Below are 18,946 nucleotides of genomic sequence, written 5' to 3' on the forward strand. Positions count from 1 at the left end.
GCCCTGCATTCTCAGCTGAGGAGGAGCAGACAGGAGACTCATCATTTCCAGAGCGTGTTGTTAGACATACTGGGGGAAGCTCAGGCCAAAGCCTGGAGCTTTACAACTGTTTCAGAAGAGGGCATTTCTTCTGAAATGAGACACTGGCACAATGTCTCTCTCTAAACTCCACCTTAATGTCAAATAGCATACAGAAGCAAAAACCCTCCATAGTGCATGCCCTAAGGATCACTTTTTTCATGAAATCTGTAAAGGTTCATCCTGAGAAGACTCAAGTTGACTTTCTTCTGGTAGAGAAGGCATAAAGGCTGGGGAAAGAACTGGGGAATGGTGGGAGAAAGAAGGCAAAAGCATTGTAAGCACAGTTCTTAACACTGTTCCCTTAGGGCATCAAGAAGCTAACTGTACTAACAGAGTTTACACCAGTTCTTGAAATCCTTGTGTATGCATTAAGCATAGTGGCACTCACACCTGGCGGGCAGGAGAAAGGCTGTTCTTGTTCAAAGGCAGCCCAGTCTATGTAGTGAAACCCTGACTCAGGAAAGTAAGAGCAGAAAGTCCCAGGTCTTTGTGCCACTGCTGCCCTACCACAAAGCTGCTTTCCCAAAGGGCACCTAGTCACCAAGTTCAGGAACCTTTCCTCAGACCTACATTCCTTGACTTTTGCACCATTTCCCAATATCCCACCACAGATATTTAGTCTTTTAAAAGATGCTGCTGCTGCTGATCTGGATGACAAGCATTGCCTTATGATCTGCTCAAACTATCTCCTCCATCTTCATCACAGGCTCTTGATCCCTGGAAGGCTTCTCAGTGCTGACAATAAGCTTAGACATCAGGTACTCTGCTAAGGCAAACGCTTCTTCAAAGCCCTTATTCAATCTACTTTTGGAGCCAGGATTTCCACTACCCAGACCAGGATCCCAGACGCACACTCTAGATGGCTCCTGTATGACTTTCAACCATGTTAAGGGCAGTATTCATTATCTCCTGCCTGTATTACTTGATGAGCCTTACCTCAACTGATCCCATTGCCTCAGAGGCCCTTATCTGTTGCAATTTATACTGCACGAACTTGCCATGCTGAGCCTTCTCAGGTATAGCTATAATTACTTTGCATTTTTTTCAAATCTTCAGTGGTTAATGAATTAAACAGACCCTTTATCCTATCCCTCAGATAACACAGCAGGAAAACGTCTGCAGAGTTCTACTAAGGTACAGACTGGTAGGTGACTAACAAAATTAAGACATAAACTAGTGAAAAACAGACCAGCTTCCCGGGCCAGAACCATTTATTTCTATTTGTTCTACCTAAATTTATAAAAATTCTAGCCAACATCATCATTTCCAATCAATATTAGCTAAGCCTAGAATAAACACACTTCTAAAAACATGAACTCAGTCTCAAATATTCAGGGACTGCCACCAACAAAGGTGCACACATCTGTAGAGAAAGGCTCATCTGTATTAACAGACTCTTAATAGACAGTTTTAAACAAAGATGCACCAATTTCTTGAATAGGAAGTCGTCCACATAAAGGGGTCAGTTCTTACTAAGGTAATTCAACACATTTCATAAATGACCATGTTCTCCTCCACCTGCAGAACCCTAAGAGCTGCTTTACATTCACAAAGAGGATATACCAATAAAGCTACTTTGTTGAAAAAAATGAACAAGGAAAATCTGATATGTCTATCAGATTTTAAAGTATACCATAAAACATTTATAATTAAAATGGTATTAACTCACAGACAGATCAATGAAAGAGAAAAGGAAATCCCCAAAGAGAAGTAACTGCAGATGGAGACAGCGCTGGAAAAAGTAAATAGTCTGAGGGGCTAAGAATTAAACTATTTTAAAAGTGTACTTCCATATCCAGGAAATGGAAATGTGATTGGTGATTTAGGTCAATTGCAGGATGTTTCTCTGCTCTGAGCTCTCGTTTTCTGCATTATCGCCAGTTCTAAGGATGTGGCTTAGTTACTAAATTAGACCTATTTCTTAATAATGGTGCAATTATTCAGAAAACAATCTTTGCATAGACTATAATTTACACTAACAAAAGGAATTAAAACCACGAAAGAACAGTGTACCTTGTTTTAAATTTCAACACAAAATAAGCTCTTTAAAAATCTTTTCAGAAAAGGCAAGTGAAGGGACTGAGGACGCACAAGCACACACATACTCTTTAGTGAAGATCCCTCGAGGGCCTGTGGCTGTGCCCTGGCTGGCATCCAATGAATATTTTTCCAGAATGTTGCGGGCAGCTGGACTTAAGCGGAATCTAAGAATAAAAAAAAAAAAAACAACATGAAGATGAATGAAACTAATTAACACTTATATTGATTCAAAGAGATCCAAATGTCAACAGTTTTGCTGATAATTAGGAAAATGAAATCTTAACCCTGAAGCTCAAAGCTGGTCAGTCACAGTCACATAAATTATATCAATCTATTTTATTGTCAAGATACTTTAAGAAAGCAGAAATGAGTTACCAATTCTAAATAATCTTTAAATAAGGGTAAATGTTCACTAGGAGAAAGAGCATCCAATTTGACTGATTACATGTCATATGGCTCTGCATCACAGATACCAATAGGGAACCAACCCATGGTGCTCCTTCCTACACTTAGCACAGTACAACTATAAGCTAACTTTCTACTCCAAGCATTTTCCGTATATAATGGAGTAGCTTTGAGAGCAAGTACACTCTGTGCAGTCACCAAGGCCATCTATCGCTGGATTCTCTCCTCTTCCCAAATGCCAACTCTGCACCCACTCAACAGTAACTCTTCATCCTCTGGCCCCGGCAACCACTGTTCTACTCTCCCTCCCAATGGAGTCTTTAGGAATGGAAATGGAAAAATACAGTATTTGTGCTTTTGTGGCTCGTTTGTTTAATGACTTCAAGGCTCATCTGTGTACTAGTTAGTATGTATCAGATTATCATTCCTTTCCAGGCTAAATGTTTGTCCATATACATAGCATTTTGGAAGTATGAGCTGTTTCTACTACTGTGAGGAATACATGAACATAGATTCAAGAACACTGAATCTCTGCTTTTGATTCTTCTGTGTACAGATCCCAGAGTATTAGACGTTGCTGGATGACAGAGAAATCCTACTTGTGATTTTTCTGAGGACTTGCCATGCCGTTTTTTCATGGCAACCTTTTGACTTTACATCCTCACTCGCATATGTTCAAGGGCTCTTGTTTCTCCACATGCACTCGCTATACTCTGGGGCTTCTGAAAGCAGACATCTTGAGGGGTGTGCAGTGGTGCCACATAATGGTAGAGTTCATTTTCATGTGTCTACCAGCCACCTCACCAATGGAAGAAGTAGCTCTAAGCCCTTCTCCCACTTCTAATTAGACTGTTCTGCTATTACTGAATTGTACCTTTGATGCATGTCTTCAACTTCTTAGTATAGACATGAACACTCCAGCAGAAAACACCACTGATTTTTACAGACAAAGAACTGAGGTACACACGGTCCTATAGGTGATAAGTGTAGACTCTCCTTTAAGCAAAGTAGCTACTGTAAATGTCTATGTACTCAGACAAAGAAGTAAAACAAGCTGGGTCAGATGGCTTAAAAGGAGCAAATGGGGGGGAGGGGAGACTGTGATGCTCCCTAGGATTGTGGAGAAATAGACCCAGGTGAAAGGATCTCATGCTACCAACTCTTTATTAGTTTTTTCAAGACACTGAAATTCAAGATTTTTTTCTGTAAGACAAAACTGATTGACTGCAAAGCAATTTTGAAAAGCCACCGTGTGGTCAATATTGTGTACTTCCATGGGTCAGGTGGTTTCGACAGGTCATGGCAGATTCTTGGCTAGTGTCTAATCATGGCTACTCTTAGCAAGACAGAGCACACACAGTGTTATCTCTGCAATGGAGAGAAGACCAGGAAGCACAATACAGGTGACATGGCTCTGATTGTCACAAGTCAGAGAGCTGAAAAGACAGGGAGGCCAGGCATGGAAATCAGAATACTCTGTGGTAAAAGGAACTAAAAAATCCTTACTGATTACCCAGATCCGATCATTATACACAGTACTCTTTGATCAAATTATCACAGTTCTCACAGTATGCTTTGTCAACAGTAACATTGGAGCTGGTGCATGAACACCTGAGTTTAGATCCCCAGTACCCACATCAAAGCTGGGTGTAGAGGTGCGTATCTGAAACTCTGGCACTGGTGAGGCGGGGACAATGTTCACAAGCACCTGTACTATCACAGAATGGTTGGGAAAAACTGATCCTTGTCAGAATCTCAAATACGGAACTGTTTGAACAGGAACACATGTTAAAATGACAATCCCATCTTGTATCAATTGTACTCTGGAGACTAGAATTCACATTTTAGTAATTAGAATTCTGTGAATGGGAACACAAAAATGAAGCTTGGTCTCATGAGTGTCATTCTGCAATTTTAGAACTTAATTCAGGTTCAATTAGGATACAGACGATTTTATTCAACACTAGGCAAGCAAGGCTTTTAGAGGGCCCAAACAAAACAGGTATTCACTAACGTTTATTGAATGAAGAAGGATGTAAAATAATCAGTTACATTTCATTGTCCTAAGAGAAAAAGTGGAAGGCCAGCAAATCCCAATGAAAATGCTTTGAACAGGATACTGACTTCAAAACCCAAAACAATCGTAACTTTTTTTTACATTACAACAATCATGTTTTATTGAACATATATGTTCAAATAAACACACTCACCGTGCTGTCCCTACTGTGTGCTCCTTCCTGGCAGGGCTCGAAATCTGTGGTTGTGGAGAGGGCTGAGGAGGCACTGCTGGCTTGGAAACTGGAGGTGGAGCACCGATGTCTTTGGGAATTTCCACAAGTTTCCAATCTTCTCCTTCTTCAACCATCAAGCCAATGAGTGAACCCAGCTTTATATTTTTAGCTCCTTCTTCAACCTGTATTTTTTTTTTTTAAATAATGGTCGGAAATGGAAAGACCCAGTATCACACAAAGTCACTAATTCTACACTTGCAAGAAAGACTTGAACAAGATGGGGTTCCTCTTCCAACTGCTACCTTCTGCCTCTTGCACCCCGCTCACTCCTCCTCCTCTTCCAAGTACTAATGCTGCCTTTAGAAATGAGCAAGACCCAGAATAGCTCCCTCTACTGGCAGCCTTCAAAACCAGAGCTCCTTCTCACTTGATGTCTATTCATTACCATCCTCGAGGCTGTGGTTACAGATGTCAATTATCTCCAGTAGTTTCTACAACGCTTTCAGAATTTTAAGAGCTCATAAGGGGTTAACTTAAACAAATTAGTCCTATCTACTAGGATATAATTTTAAGTAAAATTTTCTCAGTAAATTTAGTCTGTGGAAAGAAAATATCCTATTATGGAGATAAAGATAGTTAACAATTGTGGTTAATTTAAGGATCGTTTATATCTTTCCCTATTACTTATGTCTTTCTTGGAATATCGACTTAAAAACCCAGGAAATATCTCATGAGCTTTTCATAAGTGCATCAGTGATATGGTGGTGTCCTGACTAATGAGCTAATATTCAGATAGTATCTGTCAACTAAAAATCTAAATAAGATAAAGATGTTTTAAAGCCAAAAATACTTTAAACATGTCAACAATTTATTTAGTAAAAGACGACACTATTTACTAGTTTTGGTAGTGGGAGACAATGCTATTCCTTTAAGATTTCCTCTTCTTCCCTCTCAACTACTAATGTTCATTACAGATCGGTTTCATGAACAGTATGACAGGCTGGAAGATGTTCACTGATATAACAATTACCATCAAAAGCATGACTTGTGGAATGTGTGACATTTCAAAGTAACACTAATTTTGATGTTTATTAGTAAGTACACTATCCTCTAATTTAAAATAAGTATAAATTCTGTGAGTTAGGAAGCTTTCCAAGCTTAGTAATTACCAGTGGAGGAATAGGAACAAAGGTTTAGCTAAGACTTTCATATATGTATAAGACTGGAGCAAAAAAACAAATAAATAAAGAGGTATTTATAAGTTTTGGAAAATACTAAAAAAAGTTTTTTTAAATTTAGTTGCTTAGCTGTTTGTCATACACCAAAACATGTTATTTCCATTGACTATTAATTTCCTTTAGCACTTTTTATTTTTATAGATTTATTTACACTAGTTTATGTGTTAGAGTGTTTTGCCTACATGTATGTCTTCCTGGTGCCCATGGAAGTCAAGTTTCAGATTTAGGATGTTGTTCAAGTCACCTTTCAGAAATCTACTTAGATTTTCAAAGTAGATTTCAAAGCTTTCCCCAAAACTGTTCTGCATTTGAATCTTGGCTTTTTTTTTTTTTGGGGGGGGGGGGTTCTTTGGAAGGGGGTTTGGGTTTTTTGTTTGTTTGTTTGGTTTTACTTACTACAAAGCATCCACATTAATTATTCCACACGCACCCCACGACAATGACAGCAACACTTTCACCATCAGTTAGTAACCAACTACAGCAAAATACCAAACAAAACTTAGAGTACTCACACTTTTTCCTCACTTAAAAAAATGACACAATGAGCCGGGCGGTGGTGGCGCACGCCTTTAATCCCAGCACTCGGGAGGCAGAGCCAGGCGGATCTCTGTGAGTTCGAGGCCAGCCTGGGCTACCAAGTGAGTTCCAGGAAAGGCACAAAGCTACACAGAGAAACCCTGTCTGGAAAAACCAAAAAAAAAAAAAAAAAAAAAAAAAATGACACAATGAAGCATATAATGGAAAAGGACAGATCATATACCACCCTACAGCCTGACTAATACAACAGAAGTTAAAGAGTGGTCATAATAGTTCCACTTAATGTCATTAAAATCTTGAAATGAATTTAAGACATTGCCTATTCCCTTCACACATGCTAGTTTGGTGCAGACATTTGCTTCTGCTGTATTTAGCAAACAGTCAGAGCTTGTTCAGACACAGTAACAAAAGCATAAACATCATCTGCAAAACTGCACTTAGAAACCTATCAGGCCTTCCCTCCTTCCCCTCTCCTAGCTTGTTGCTCCAGCAAAACACCCAAGTCTGAGGACAATAAGCATCCAAGATGTCCTTACTGTCTTACTCAATCAAAACCCTTTACTGCTCTTATGCCAATGTGCTTTAATACTAAATGAAGTACTTTCACTCTCTGTTCTACTCACAGCTGGTAAAAAGATCCTGAATCTTGAGTCTGTTCGGGTCAACTGTCTTCCCTCCCACGTGTATAGATAGCTTCCTGGGTTTCAACACTGGCTTTGCTACAATAGCTAGTACTAACTGGCTATGTGAGCACAGTAATGATTATTTCACCATGCCTGTTTCTTGATCTGTCAAGTGAAGACAGCAGCAGTAGCTATGGCACAGATTTGTTTGTTAGGAGGGATAAAGAAGTTCAGATATAAAGGATTTAGAACAGTGCCCGCCATTTCACATAAACAGTAAAAGTATAATTATAATTTCTGTGTTTACCTTCAAGTTATTAATTTCTAAAACAAATATACTCAACAAGGATAAATATTAAACTACAAAGTACATTTAGTAAGGATGAAATCATGCCTAATAAGTCAGCACATATTCAGGACTGTAATAAGAGACAAACTGCTTCCTGATAATATTTAATAGAGGATGAATTGCACCCCTCAGCCTAGGCTAGCTCCTACAGGATTTTTTTTTTTTTTTTTTAAACCAGAGATGCTCCTGTAAGCTGACACTAAGTATGGTAAATACACTAAACCCAGCTTGGGTAGGCTTACTAGCAGACTCAAAAGGCAGGATGCTGAGATGAAGACAAAGTGTCTACAACAGGACTCCCAGCTGAAAGGGTGTCTGAGAGTCCACTTCATCAAAGACACTAGTAAAGGCAGGTGTGGTGACACACACGTAACCCAGCATTCGAGAGGTGGGAGCAGGAGAATCTGGAGATCAAGAGATACTCAGCTACACAGGGAATCAGAGGGCAACCTGACCCACTGTCCCTTATGAAACACAAATACAACACAAGCTAATGATAAATGCTATCTTTTTAATTTTGGCATTAGAAAATAACCAGCGCACTAAGTAATTATTTAAATATTTTTATTCTCTTAAAATTGAACTGATTATTGAAGTTCAAACAGCAGCTAGTGCAGAGGAGTTGAGTCTCATAACTGATATACTGATTCAGGTCTCTACACAGTTTTAAATAGCTCTTACTCTTCAGTATTACCTTCTTAATTTACATGCACACTGAACTCCAACTTAAAAGGAAGCAATATAAGAAGTATGAAAGGGTAAGCAAAGCACATCAATGACAGTTACAATGTAGAAAATGACAGCTATAATGTAGAAGAGACACTAAGTCCAAGTAATAGTTGCCTGCCTTCCCAGGGCCAGACAAGGTTCTATTGATGCGTCCAATGCATCTGACAATCCAGGAAGTAAATTAGTATTCCAATAAACAGATCAGGAACCTGAGGCCCAAGGTTACAACTTGCTCAGGATGCCACAGCTAGGATTTAAATGAACTGACCACAGACAGCATGACTTAGATCAGCACCATGTCCATTAGTTAAATCACAACCTTCTGCTCAATGCTGCCGCCTTTCATCTCAAGTTGGTGCAGTATCTATACAGTGGACATAACTGACTTATACTTTTTAACTCATGAAGAACACCCTCAAAATGCATCACTTACCGATTTCAATATGAAAAAGATTAGAACTGAGAGCAGCCTCCATTTGGTAGATTAATTTTCTCTGAGCTTTGAGAGGGCACTTTCATAATTATAAATATCATGGTCTACAGGGATTAACTCAAGGTTACGCAGGTTCAAATTCTAAGCATAAGTCTTCAAATTCTAATATGTATCTATGGAGGCAATTGTGGGCAATTTAATGAAAGCAAGGGGTAAAATAACAAAGCTGAACTGAAAATCAGTCTTAGAAAATAGTGATGCGTGGCTTTAGAGAAACAGCTGGTACTGTAGAATAGAATAGTGCTGAGAGTAACTGTTCAGTTCTTTTTACTATCCAGATCTGCAAGTCTTTTCTTAAGTGCTTTACTATTCATGGAACTTTGTGTTAAGACAGGGTTTCATACAGCCCACCTAGCATGGCGTCTAACAAGCTATGTAGGCAGCTGTGAATGTCTGATCCTCCTGTCTGCACCACCGCAGCTGCTGGTGATGTTGCTCCCTCCAGCCCATAAGGTATTTAATGTGTACACACACACACACACACACACACACACACACACACACACAATCTCAAATAAAGATGCACTGCTATGGAAAATTATCAGTGAATCAGTGAGACGGCTGAGTGGAGACACAACTAAGCTTGTGCTCTAAGTTCGATCCCCAGAACCCACGTGGCAGATGGAGAGACCCGACTTTCACAAGTTGTCCTCTGACTGCCACATGAGCATCAAAGCAAGTGCTCACGCATGAACACATACAAGTATACACACAGAACACATACTTTTTATTTCAAAAAGTTAGAAAGTTTAATTATATATTGGATTATATACATATATGTAATATTTGCCATAGGAAACTAAACATTGTGAAAGCAGGATCAGAGAACTTCTAATAAACCCTCTTAATATGTCATTCTAAGCCCAATCTGCTGAATACTAAATGAAGACTAAGCTAACAAACTGATTCTACCTGGATAATAATTAAAAATTTCTGCACAACTTTCTTTGATTCAAAGGAAATTTAAAAGCCCTTGTACTAAATGAAACAAATTGGAACTAGACCACAGAATTATTCACGCCAACAGTATTTATTCTTAATTAACTATTAGGGGCATTTAAGCATCTTCTGGTTCTAATTAAAATATAATAAATATTTTACATTTCAATGGAATTTGGATACAAAAACTATAACACTGCTTACAAAGATAAAATTGTGTGACAGGAGAACACAATCCCAGTGACCAAGGAATTACATTACCAAGAGTGAACAAGTTACACTTTATAATCATCCCCAAACTGTGAATCCTACTACACTACTGCTGTAGTGGTAACAGTTGCAGGATGTATTTAACAGCATCCCTGTCTTTAATAAGCTCAACTATTTAACCACCTGACTCCGAAAATAAAAACCTGTTGCGCATCTTCCTAGCAAATCATTTTATTATGTTTCCTAACATGAGGATTATTGCACAATGAAAAGCAAAGACAGAGCTCTTGCTTGGCCAGAGAAGAATGGAAGGAAAATAGGACTAGAAATACCACCTTAGTGGCTTCTGCTCCCATTTGCCTGGTAAAACTGCATGCCGGCCGCAGTATGTACTTCCTCTTTCCGTTACTCAGAAAGCATTACGATAATACTAAAGTCACAGAGGCCTAAAATCCATATTCATTCTTTCCTCTAGTGGGAAAACAGCAGTCACTAAAACAGCCATCAACTGTATCCATTTCTCACCTCTTTTCAGGGCATTAGGACCGGAAGGATGGACACCACTGACCCACTGGAATGGCTAGCAATTTGAAATGCATTACTGAGCAGTTAGTAGAAAATGCTATTATTGTGGAAGACTTGCACAGCCCAACAATCCAGAGCTGCTGCCAAGAACAGGCTGCCAAAGGCACATACAAGAAAATGTAGTTGAGTTTGAGGCATATGGTAAATCAAGCAATCTTTTTCTTTTGCAAAATACCATAAAATTACTAAGCCAACTACTTTTGGTATGGATTTTTCCAGTTATAAAGACAGAAAAAAATTTACCCTTCAACTCACATTTCCTTCCAGTGCATTAACTGTTGTTCATCGGTGTGTTTTAACTGGGCTGCTGATAACATACATGGCAAGAAATGGATGTTGGAAATACTACAGTGTTAAGAATAAAACATCAAAGACTAGAAAAAGTAAACACCAACAAGATCATTTTATAGTAGGAAACACAAAGGACAGAAAGAAGGTCTAGCCGGGCGGTGGTGGCGCACGCCTTTAATCCCAGCACTCGGGAGGCAGAGCCAGGCAGATCTCTGTGAGTTCGAGGCCAGTCTGGGCTACCAAGTGAGTTCCAGGAGAGGCGCAAAGCTACACAGAGAAACCCTGCCTCGAAAAACAAAAAAAAAACAAAACAAAACAAAAAAAAAAAAAAAAAAAAAAAAAAAAGAAAGAAGGTCTATACCAAACTAGAGTATAAAATCCTATGGTACTGTGTATGTGGACAGACCAGACAAAAGCAGGGTTAGACCTAAGCTTCACCTAGAGACAAGCCGGGGTTTCAGATCCAAACACCCCTTCACAAAGGACAGCCAACAGAGGGGCAGCTTGCTTGTGCAATTCAAGTGGTAGAAGGCAAAATCAACCAATACAACATGGGACTAACGGTTACCAAGAGCCAAGTAAACAGTGGCAGCATTACTGGACTCTGTAGTGAACACTGGCGTATTTTCCTACTTAATCTTCCTCACTACTACATGACTCAGATCGTCTCCACATTCTAAAAGAAAGACACCAACAAAATGAATTTGCTGCTCATTATACGTCACGTAGAACCGGCAGCACCTTTCAATTACTATCAACTCGGCGGTGACTGTGGCCCGCAGTCTCAGCTGCTACAGCAACACCACGCTGTCTGCTCTAGGGACAGTGTGCCGATGGGCTCTACAGTGAGCACATGGCGCAGCCCAACAGCCACGCTTTACCCACACACAGCTTTGAGCCAATCACGTTACTTGCTTTTGTATAAATGGTCTAAAATTCTAGCCTAAGAGCATCATACACATGACAAAATAAAAAAACAAACAAACAAAAAATAAAAACAAAAAACCACACAAAACTAGGGGGAAAAGGCAATTACTACTAAGTTTTGGCACTAAAACATGCAAATGCGAATTAAAGATGTATCACACAGTAGATAAGAGGACAAACAGGAGGGACTTCTTAAAGGGGTTACATAAAGAAAGATCACGTCTTACCACTATTTTGGCTAGGATGCCATCGTCGCTTGCATCTAATGTGACCACAGCCTTGTCCGTCTCAATTTCACATAAGGAGTCTCCAGCACTCACAGCTTCACCTAAAAAACAAGACTAGGTTTGTTCTGTTGTTCTGCTTTTTGAAAACATTTTTAAATTACATTTTATTTACCATTTATTATTTGGGGTATGTGTGTGTGTGTGTGTGTGTGTGTGTGTGTGTGTGTGTGAGCATGCAAGCCATGGCTCCTGTGTGGAAGTCAGAAGACAACTTGTGGGAGTTGGTACTCTCTTTCAATCATGGACCAAACTCTGGTCATCAGGCTCAGAGGCAAGTGCCTTAACCTGCTGAGTCATCTCACCAGCCCTGTTTTGTTCTTTTACATATGAAAATTACTATGAACGTGTGTACAACATGAATTGATAACAAAGTGTTCTGTATTATAGAAACACAGGAGTTCTCAGTGTGTGTTTGTACATGCCTGTGGATGTCTTAGGTCTTCTAAAAGCTCTATAATATCTGCTATAATAAAAATGACTAAAGATAGACCAAATATTAAAAATGAATTCATACTTATAGAGATAATAAGAGAAGCATTTTTTTCCTCTGGGGTAAATAAAGATTCCATGTCTCTCTATTTTTATTTTTGTTTTTTGAAATGAAGTCTCATGTAATCTATCCTAAGCTTGAGTAGACAAGGATAAGCCTTGGATTCCTGATCCTTCCGCCTCTCAGGTGCCCCTTTTTTTTTAAAGCACAATTTGACTATTCCATTAAGAGAGAAGTGTTATCATTTATAACAGCTTTTGGTTAACACTGTAGGGCAAATTCAGAAACTCTGACAGCACTACCCAGCACGAGTAAATAAAGCATAAAAAGCATAAACAGAAAATAAAAATACATCAGTGAAGCCAACTAAGACCATTTCTATGCAACAGAAACAAAATGAAACTCAAAAGGTGGCCAGAAGCCACCACTGCGGACTGGCAGGTTTCTGGGCTGAGAAGCAGGGGAAGAGATGCTGTGGGGCGACAGAATGACCAGTCAAGGCTTGCTGACAAACTATGGCTTCTTCAGGAGCTGAAGGTTAGGAAATGGGAGGGCTGAAACATCTCTCAACACCATGAGCTGTGGAAAGCTACCCCTGAAGACAAAACATGAACAAATCCAGGGCGGGGAACAGGCAGGAGGAAAGACATGGGAACAACAAAAAAACTGTTCACTCAAAAGCAAATCACAAAACAAGGTTCTAAAACACATTAAGAAATCTAATGTTATGAAAACAAAATACACAATAAATAATTGGAACAGAAACTGAATTTTAGAAAAGCTACTGTAGCAAATATTTCCAAATAAATATTTTGAGATAAAATAGCCATTGCAAACACAAGGAATTCTTTAAAAATTACAGAAATGAAACAAAACAGTGTCGAACTAAGGCACTGATGAGACCCAGCAAAACCATGGTAATGAAGGAGGCGCCAAACGCACTGAGACCGGCAGACAGAACTGAAGGAGGAGGAAGCAGGTGAGTGACAGCCTGAGGACAGTGTTCTCTCACGAGTTTCGGGGACAGTGGCTAGAGGGACAGCTGAGAAGCAGCTGTGACGAGACCACTGCGAGATGTATGTTCCCAACACTAGACGGGTGTCAGCATGCGGAATCGGAACGGCTGTGCTGACTAGAACGGGCACATAAGGGGTCTTGTGGCTTGGACGGAGGCTCCGCACAAGGGAATATGTATGCATAAAAATTAAATGGGCTTCAATAGTATACATGCTTTACTTTGATGAAAAATTCAGCAGGGAACAAGATTATTAGATTGTATAAACATGAATCCACATTTGATAACCAGAGAGACTACACACTGTGAACAATAGAAAAAACATTTTAAAAAGCTATCAGAGGAAAAAACAGATTACCTCAGTGGAATGACAGACTGAGAGCACACTTCAGCAGCTGCAAGAGTCAGAGGACAACGAAGTAACATTCATGTTGAAGAAAAAAATCGTCTGGAATCTCAGACGCAGCCAAACCATAAGTAAAGAATGAACTGTAAAGTATTTTTAGGTACAAAAGTGTAGGAAAATTTACTAATAGCAATTACTTTAAAGAGCTCTTATAAAATGTAGGTCAAGAAAAGCAGACACAAACAGGGCAGTCGGACATGAACAGGACAGATGGACACGAGAAACAAGCTACCACCGGAGGCGTTAATACTCGTTTCCTAGTTAAAATGTAGTGCTTGATGATTTTAAAACGTGAAAACAAACTCCAAAAGATAACAGGATAGGTGAGGGGAAGGTTTAGTGAGCGCTAACTGTGCTCACAACATTGGTACAGTTAGAAGAAAACTAAACTGAATTAACTCTAGATTCAACTGGCAAAATTTAGGGATTTAAAAATACAAATAAAATCTATAACATTCAAAACTCAGGAAAACCAGAAAAGAACAAAATGACTGTCTAGTAGAAATTGGACATATAAGAAATAAAGAGAACAAAAACAGAAAAGTCTACAAAATTACAGAAATTAGCCCAGTATATGAGTAATCACAATAAGTATAATGAATTAAAACCATCTGTTATGAGCAGATTATCAAAATGAACACAAAACTAAAATCTTTGCAAATGTGGCTTATAAGACACAGACCCAAACCAAAGCTGAATGAAAATACAGGGACAGAAAAATATGAGATATATAAACATACCTACTCACACATAGTCCCCAGCTGTATGCAGCAGAGATATAACTGGCCAACACAGAGGAGAATAGAAAAGAAAAACCTAAAGCATTAATAAACATGCCATGAAAGTTCAATGTACGGAAACTTAACTGTATACGAGAACGAACAACCAGACGTTTTTACCTCAGTTACAGATGCTCAGGACTACCAACAGTAAGTATTTTAATGAAGTAAACTTAGCTGTTAGATGGTATCTACTGAACACTTAAAAAGTCCCTACCTCGTCTAGCTCCAATGAGAAGCTTCTGGTCAACAAATATTTACTGAAAAACGTGTTTGTCCACTGAGGATGCTGTAGTGGGAAATGAGCAGGTTGGTTTGTTTGTCTGAACTTCTGACCTCAAGAAGCTCCCTGTACACCTAGTGAAAAGTCAGCTGGAGAAGGTGGCAGGGCCGGAAGTCAGAATGCTCTGGGACTAGTCGGGAGTGTCATCTACCTCAGTCTCTGGAAGGGAAGAGAAGCTTCCTAGAGTAAGAGGACAGCTCCTCAGCCTGAAGGAGCCTGAAAGAGTGATCAGGGGAAAGGGGCAGCGAGCCAGGCAAAGGTGCACACCCAGAGCCCTGGGGGAGAGCACAGCACTCCAGGCACCCTGCAAACAGAACAAGGGGGCATGTGGAGACCAGACAGGAGGAAGACAGGAGCAGCCCAAAGAGCTGTGTGTGGCAGCAGGGAGAGTGGCCACCCCCACCTCCCCCCGTGTGCATCTCTCTCTTTTCAATCACAGATGCTTTAAAAGTCTGAGATGCTCTACTTTCCGTGGGTCCCCACCCCAGTGTTTCTGTCGGAGCGATGGGAGAAGTGCCTAGAGCAGGTAACTTTTCAAATGTTTCCTGGATGCACAGACAATAAACTCTGGCCATAAAGAAAAACAAGATAATGTTGTACTACTTTTCACTCTCATTTAAACACCAACAACTTTTAAAGAACCATGCACAAATTTACTTTGGCATGTAAGTTTCTCAGTCATCAGCTGATTCACTTCTGCTGTTTCTGAATTTCTTTGCTAACTTGAAAAGAATCACAAACTGCCTCAGAAAATGCTTCACTACTGCTGATACTTTCTCCTAGTTACTAGTCACACGCTTCTTCATAATAGAATTTATTTTGTGTTTTCTACCCCATCTCATTCCCCAAGTCTCAGGCCAGTGCTCCCCCACTTAACTTTAGACCAAAATAGTTTAAGGAAAGCACTGCAGTCACTTCCGAAATCATTGGTTCCTCACAAGGAAAATATTAAACTGTCCTTTACATTTACTTGGTTATGACATCTGATTTGCAGCAAGTTTGTAACATCTGAAAAAGACATTCCTTTCTTTCTTTTTAAAGCCACACCTCTCTCTATGAACATAACAGATTGTCAGCAATATGAGCACGCTGAGAGAGTTGAGGGAGCATGTGATCAACAAAGCAGGACATAGAAAAACCAGTCAGTTGTTGAACCACAGAGGAGTTTAAAACAGAATTATTACATGAGGAAGCACTGCCTGTAATGATCACGAGCCTGAAACTCTAGCAACAGTCACTGTGTGTGCATGCAGGACATCTGAGACTGAGTAATGAGTCCCAAAGATCCAAACCCAGGGCTCCAGTACTGATCAGCATCGCACTGCCTGCCACAGTAATAATGAGGAGCCTCTGCCATCCCAGACACAAATCATCTCCACAAGTTACTTATCTCTTCAACTTTCAAGAAGATTTTTGAATGTGTGGCTATTGGGGAAAAAAAATCATGGACCCGGAAGTTTAATGTTAACACTTCACATACACCTTTAAATAACATTTTGCAACATTTCCTATTAAAAATAAAGTTGCAGATATAGTTCTAGCTAATAAGCCATTAATAATCAAGAAGCAGCCTTCCTCCTTATTCCATAGTCTGTCATTTAAACATATTATTCAGCAAACATTCATGTATAGGGCACACACACAAGAATGGAAGGCACTAAGAAAGCATTGGCTACAACAAAGGGTTCAGTTCCACCCGGCAGTTTATGTCCTAGTGGTCACTCTTGGCTGAGGCTCACAGGCGGGTTCTCAGCATCACATGGCTGGCTGCAGAAGATGGCAGCTCCTCTGCTTCCTGTACATCTCCTGGTCCATGTCCGTGTTGGAGGTGGAGCGGGCCCGGAACGAGAGTGCGGGCCCCAGGAGGGGCCAGAGCAGAGGCCCGCCCGGGAGCCGCTCCCCGGCACCGAAGCCAGCAGGCATCATCCTGGTCCTTTGTCCGGATGGGCAGCTGACAGAACTGAGGATGAGGTCCACAGAGACGTCCCTCTCTCTTAAATATGTCTTAAACACAGTTAACGGTGATGTTTATTTTATTAACAAGCACAATCCCCTGCCTCCTACAAAACAATTTTGCTCTGTTAAAAATGAAGACTAGACACCCTTTTCAAAGATGTGTGCAGAGGACAGCCAGCTATTCTCTGTACAGCAAGTAAATCAGATCTGTATCTGCTTCTTCTGTAAGAAGATCAAGGCGAATGTGCTCTTTGGTGCCACAGAGAGTCACAGCGACCACCAGGCTGATAAAAGAAGCCAATTAAAAGCCCATTTTCTCCTATGTTCTAAAAGAAACGTTAAGAAAAGGCAAAAGTTTAAAGATAGGACAATCAGGTTGGCAAGAGCTGGGGCTGGGAAGGAAGTGGCAGCATCAGACAGCAGATGTCTTTGGAGTGAGAGATGCTCTACAACTGAACTGTGGTGACAGTCACATCATCCATACCTTTATGGAATTGTGTGCCGAACATCGATGATTGTTATGGTAATATAAACTATTTCCTCAATAAAACTGTCAAGATAGTGCTGTACTGAACAAGGGTTATTGTAGAATTCCCTTTTCAAATTTTCTACTTTAGCATCACAAAAATAAGCCAAGGTCTCTGCTACAGTACAATCCACTCTGGATGACTCCATCTTCCTTCAGACACGGCATCCTTCAGAACCACTGCTTCTGAGTTTTACCCAGGAACATGACACTAGTTACAGATCATCTATGACTTACACAACAGTGGCGTGACACAGTCACAGTTCTCAGTCACAGGAGGTAAGGAAGGGTATGAGAGTGAATTCGGAAGAATCATATTCCCCACTCATTCCCTCTGCCTGTGCCATCCAGGCAGGGCCCTGACCTTTGCACCATTATCTGAATTTGGTTTTGTTCCACAGAGGTTCAGGTCAGAGCAGAAAACAGACTTTTACACAAAGTGGGAAACAAGAATCTTTAAAATACACTTGATTTTTCAACCGAGGAAAAGTAAACTATGCTCACTTTACACACACACACACACAAAAAAACAACCCACTGAAACATACCCCACATAGAAAACTTTCAATAAGGAAACTTTGAATACAGCTCAACTCATCTTTCAATAGACTGGAAACGTGGACACAGACTAACATTTTCAAAGCACCTTCTCTAATTGTATGGTATTTTTACTCCATTCTCAGACTGAAATTAAATGTTATAATATAAAATACAAAACTATTCTGACTCACTCACTCAAAAGATGGAACTAACTTATATGTTCTTCTCTTACTTTTCTATAACTTAGAAAATGAAACGAAGATGAGTTCTGCTAGAATTCTGAAGCCAAGATTTCATTCCGGTAACTCAGAATGGACAGCACAGTGGACAGCACAGTGGACAGACGTGACTCTTGGGGCAGGATTCATCTTGCTGCACCCTCTAGCTTCTAACACATATGTACTCATTCATTGTAGCACTGTCAGACATGACTAGAATTACAAAGTCTCAGACTTGTAGGAACCCTTAAAGCTTATGAAGATCACATTCTGTTTACAGGGTATCAGATCATTATTTAGTCTTTCCTTGCAATTTCAACCTTCTTACATGTTTTAAATTCTAAAGTAGTTGTTTAAGTCATAATGACTATCATCAATAAAGATATCACTATCAAACAAAACAGTGAATAAAAACCATCTGTCAGAATATAAATTTGTTTTCAACACAAAATGAATTAACTAAGCTATTATAGATGTATTGCACTCAGCACATTAGATCATAGTGGCGACAATCTCTAAAGGATTCCTGAATTACCAAGAAACAAGGATTGAGAATGATCTCAATTACTTCCAATATATTACTAAACACTCCCCCCACCCCAAGCTGGCTTAATACAGAATTTTAAGAGCGAACAGCAGGGAAATATGCTCCAGAAGATTAAAATACATCACTGCCTGTCATCCGTGGACGGAGTGCACTGTTGGAAAAGCAGAGCAGATGGCCGAACTGCACTCATCCTGACTCCTGATCACAATGCCCAGCTCCAC

At 39.9% G+C, this 18,946-nt stretch overlaps 1 protein-coding gene across 1 annotated transcript in view; it reads right to left on the reverse strand.

Moving 5' to 3' along the window:
* The window catches only part of Pdhx (pyruvate dehydrogenase complex component X), a 66,271-nt gene that overhangs the window by 18,614 nt on the left and 28,711 nt on the right, over nt 1-18,946 (reverse strand). The window contains exons 3-5 of the mRNA XM_059261013.1: nt 11,906-12,006; nt 4,737-4,939; nt 2,187-2,285 (exon numbers count right to left, since the gene is read on the reverse strand). Of these exons, the coding sequence (XP_059116996.1) occupies nt 2,187-2,285; nt 4,737-4,939; nt 11,906-12,006 (403 nt within the window). The remainder of the gene's footprint in view (nt 1-2,186; nt 2,286-4,736; nt 4,940-11,905; nt 12,007-18,946) is intronic.

Source organism: Peromyscus eremicus, chromosome 4, assembly GCF_949786415.1.
Source record: "Peromyscus eremicus chromosome 4, PerEre_H2_v1, whole genome shotgun sequence".
NCBI classification, from domain to species: Eukaryota; Metazoa; Chordata; class Mammalia; order Rodentia; family Cricetidae; genus Peromyscus; species Peromyscus eremicus.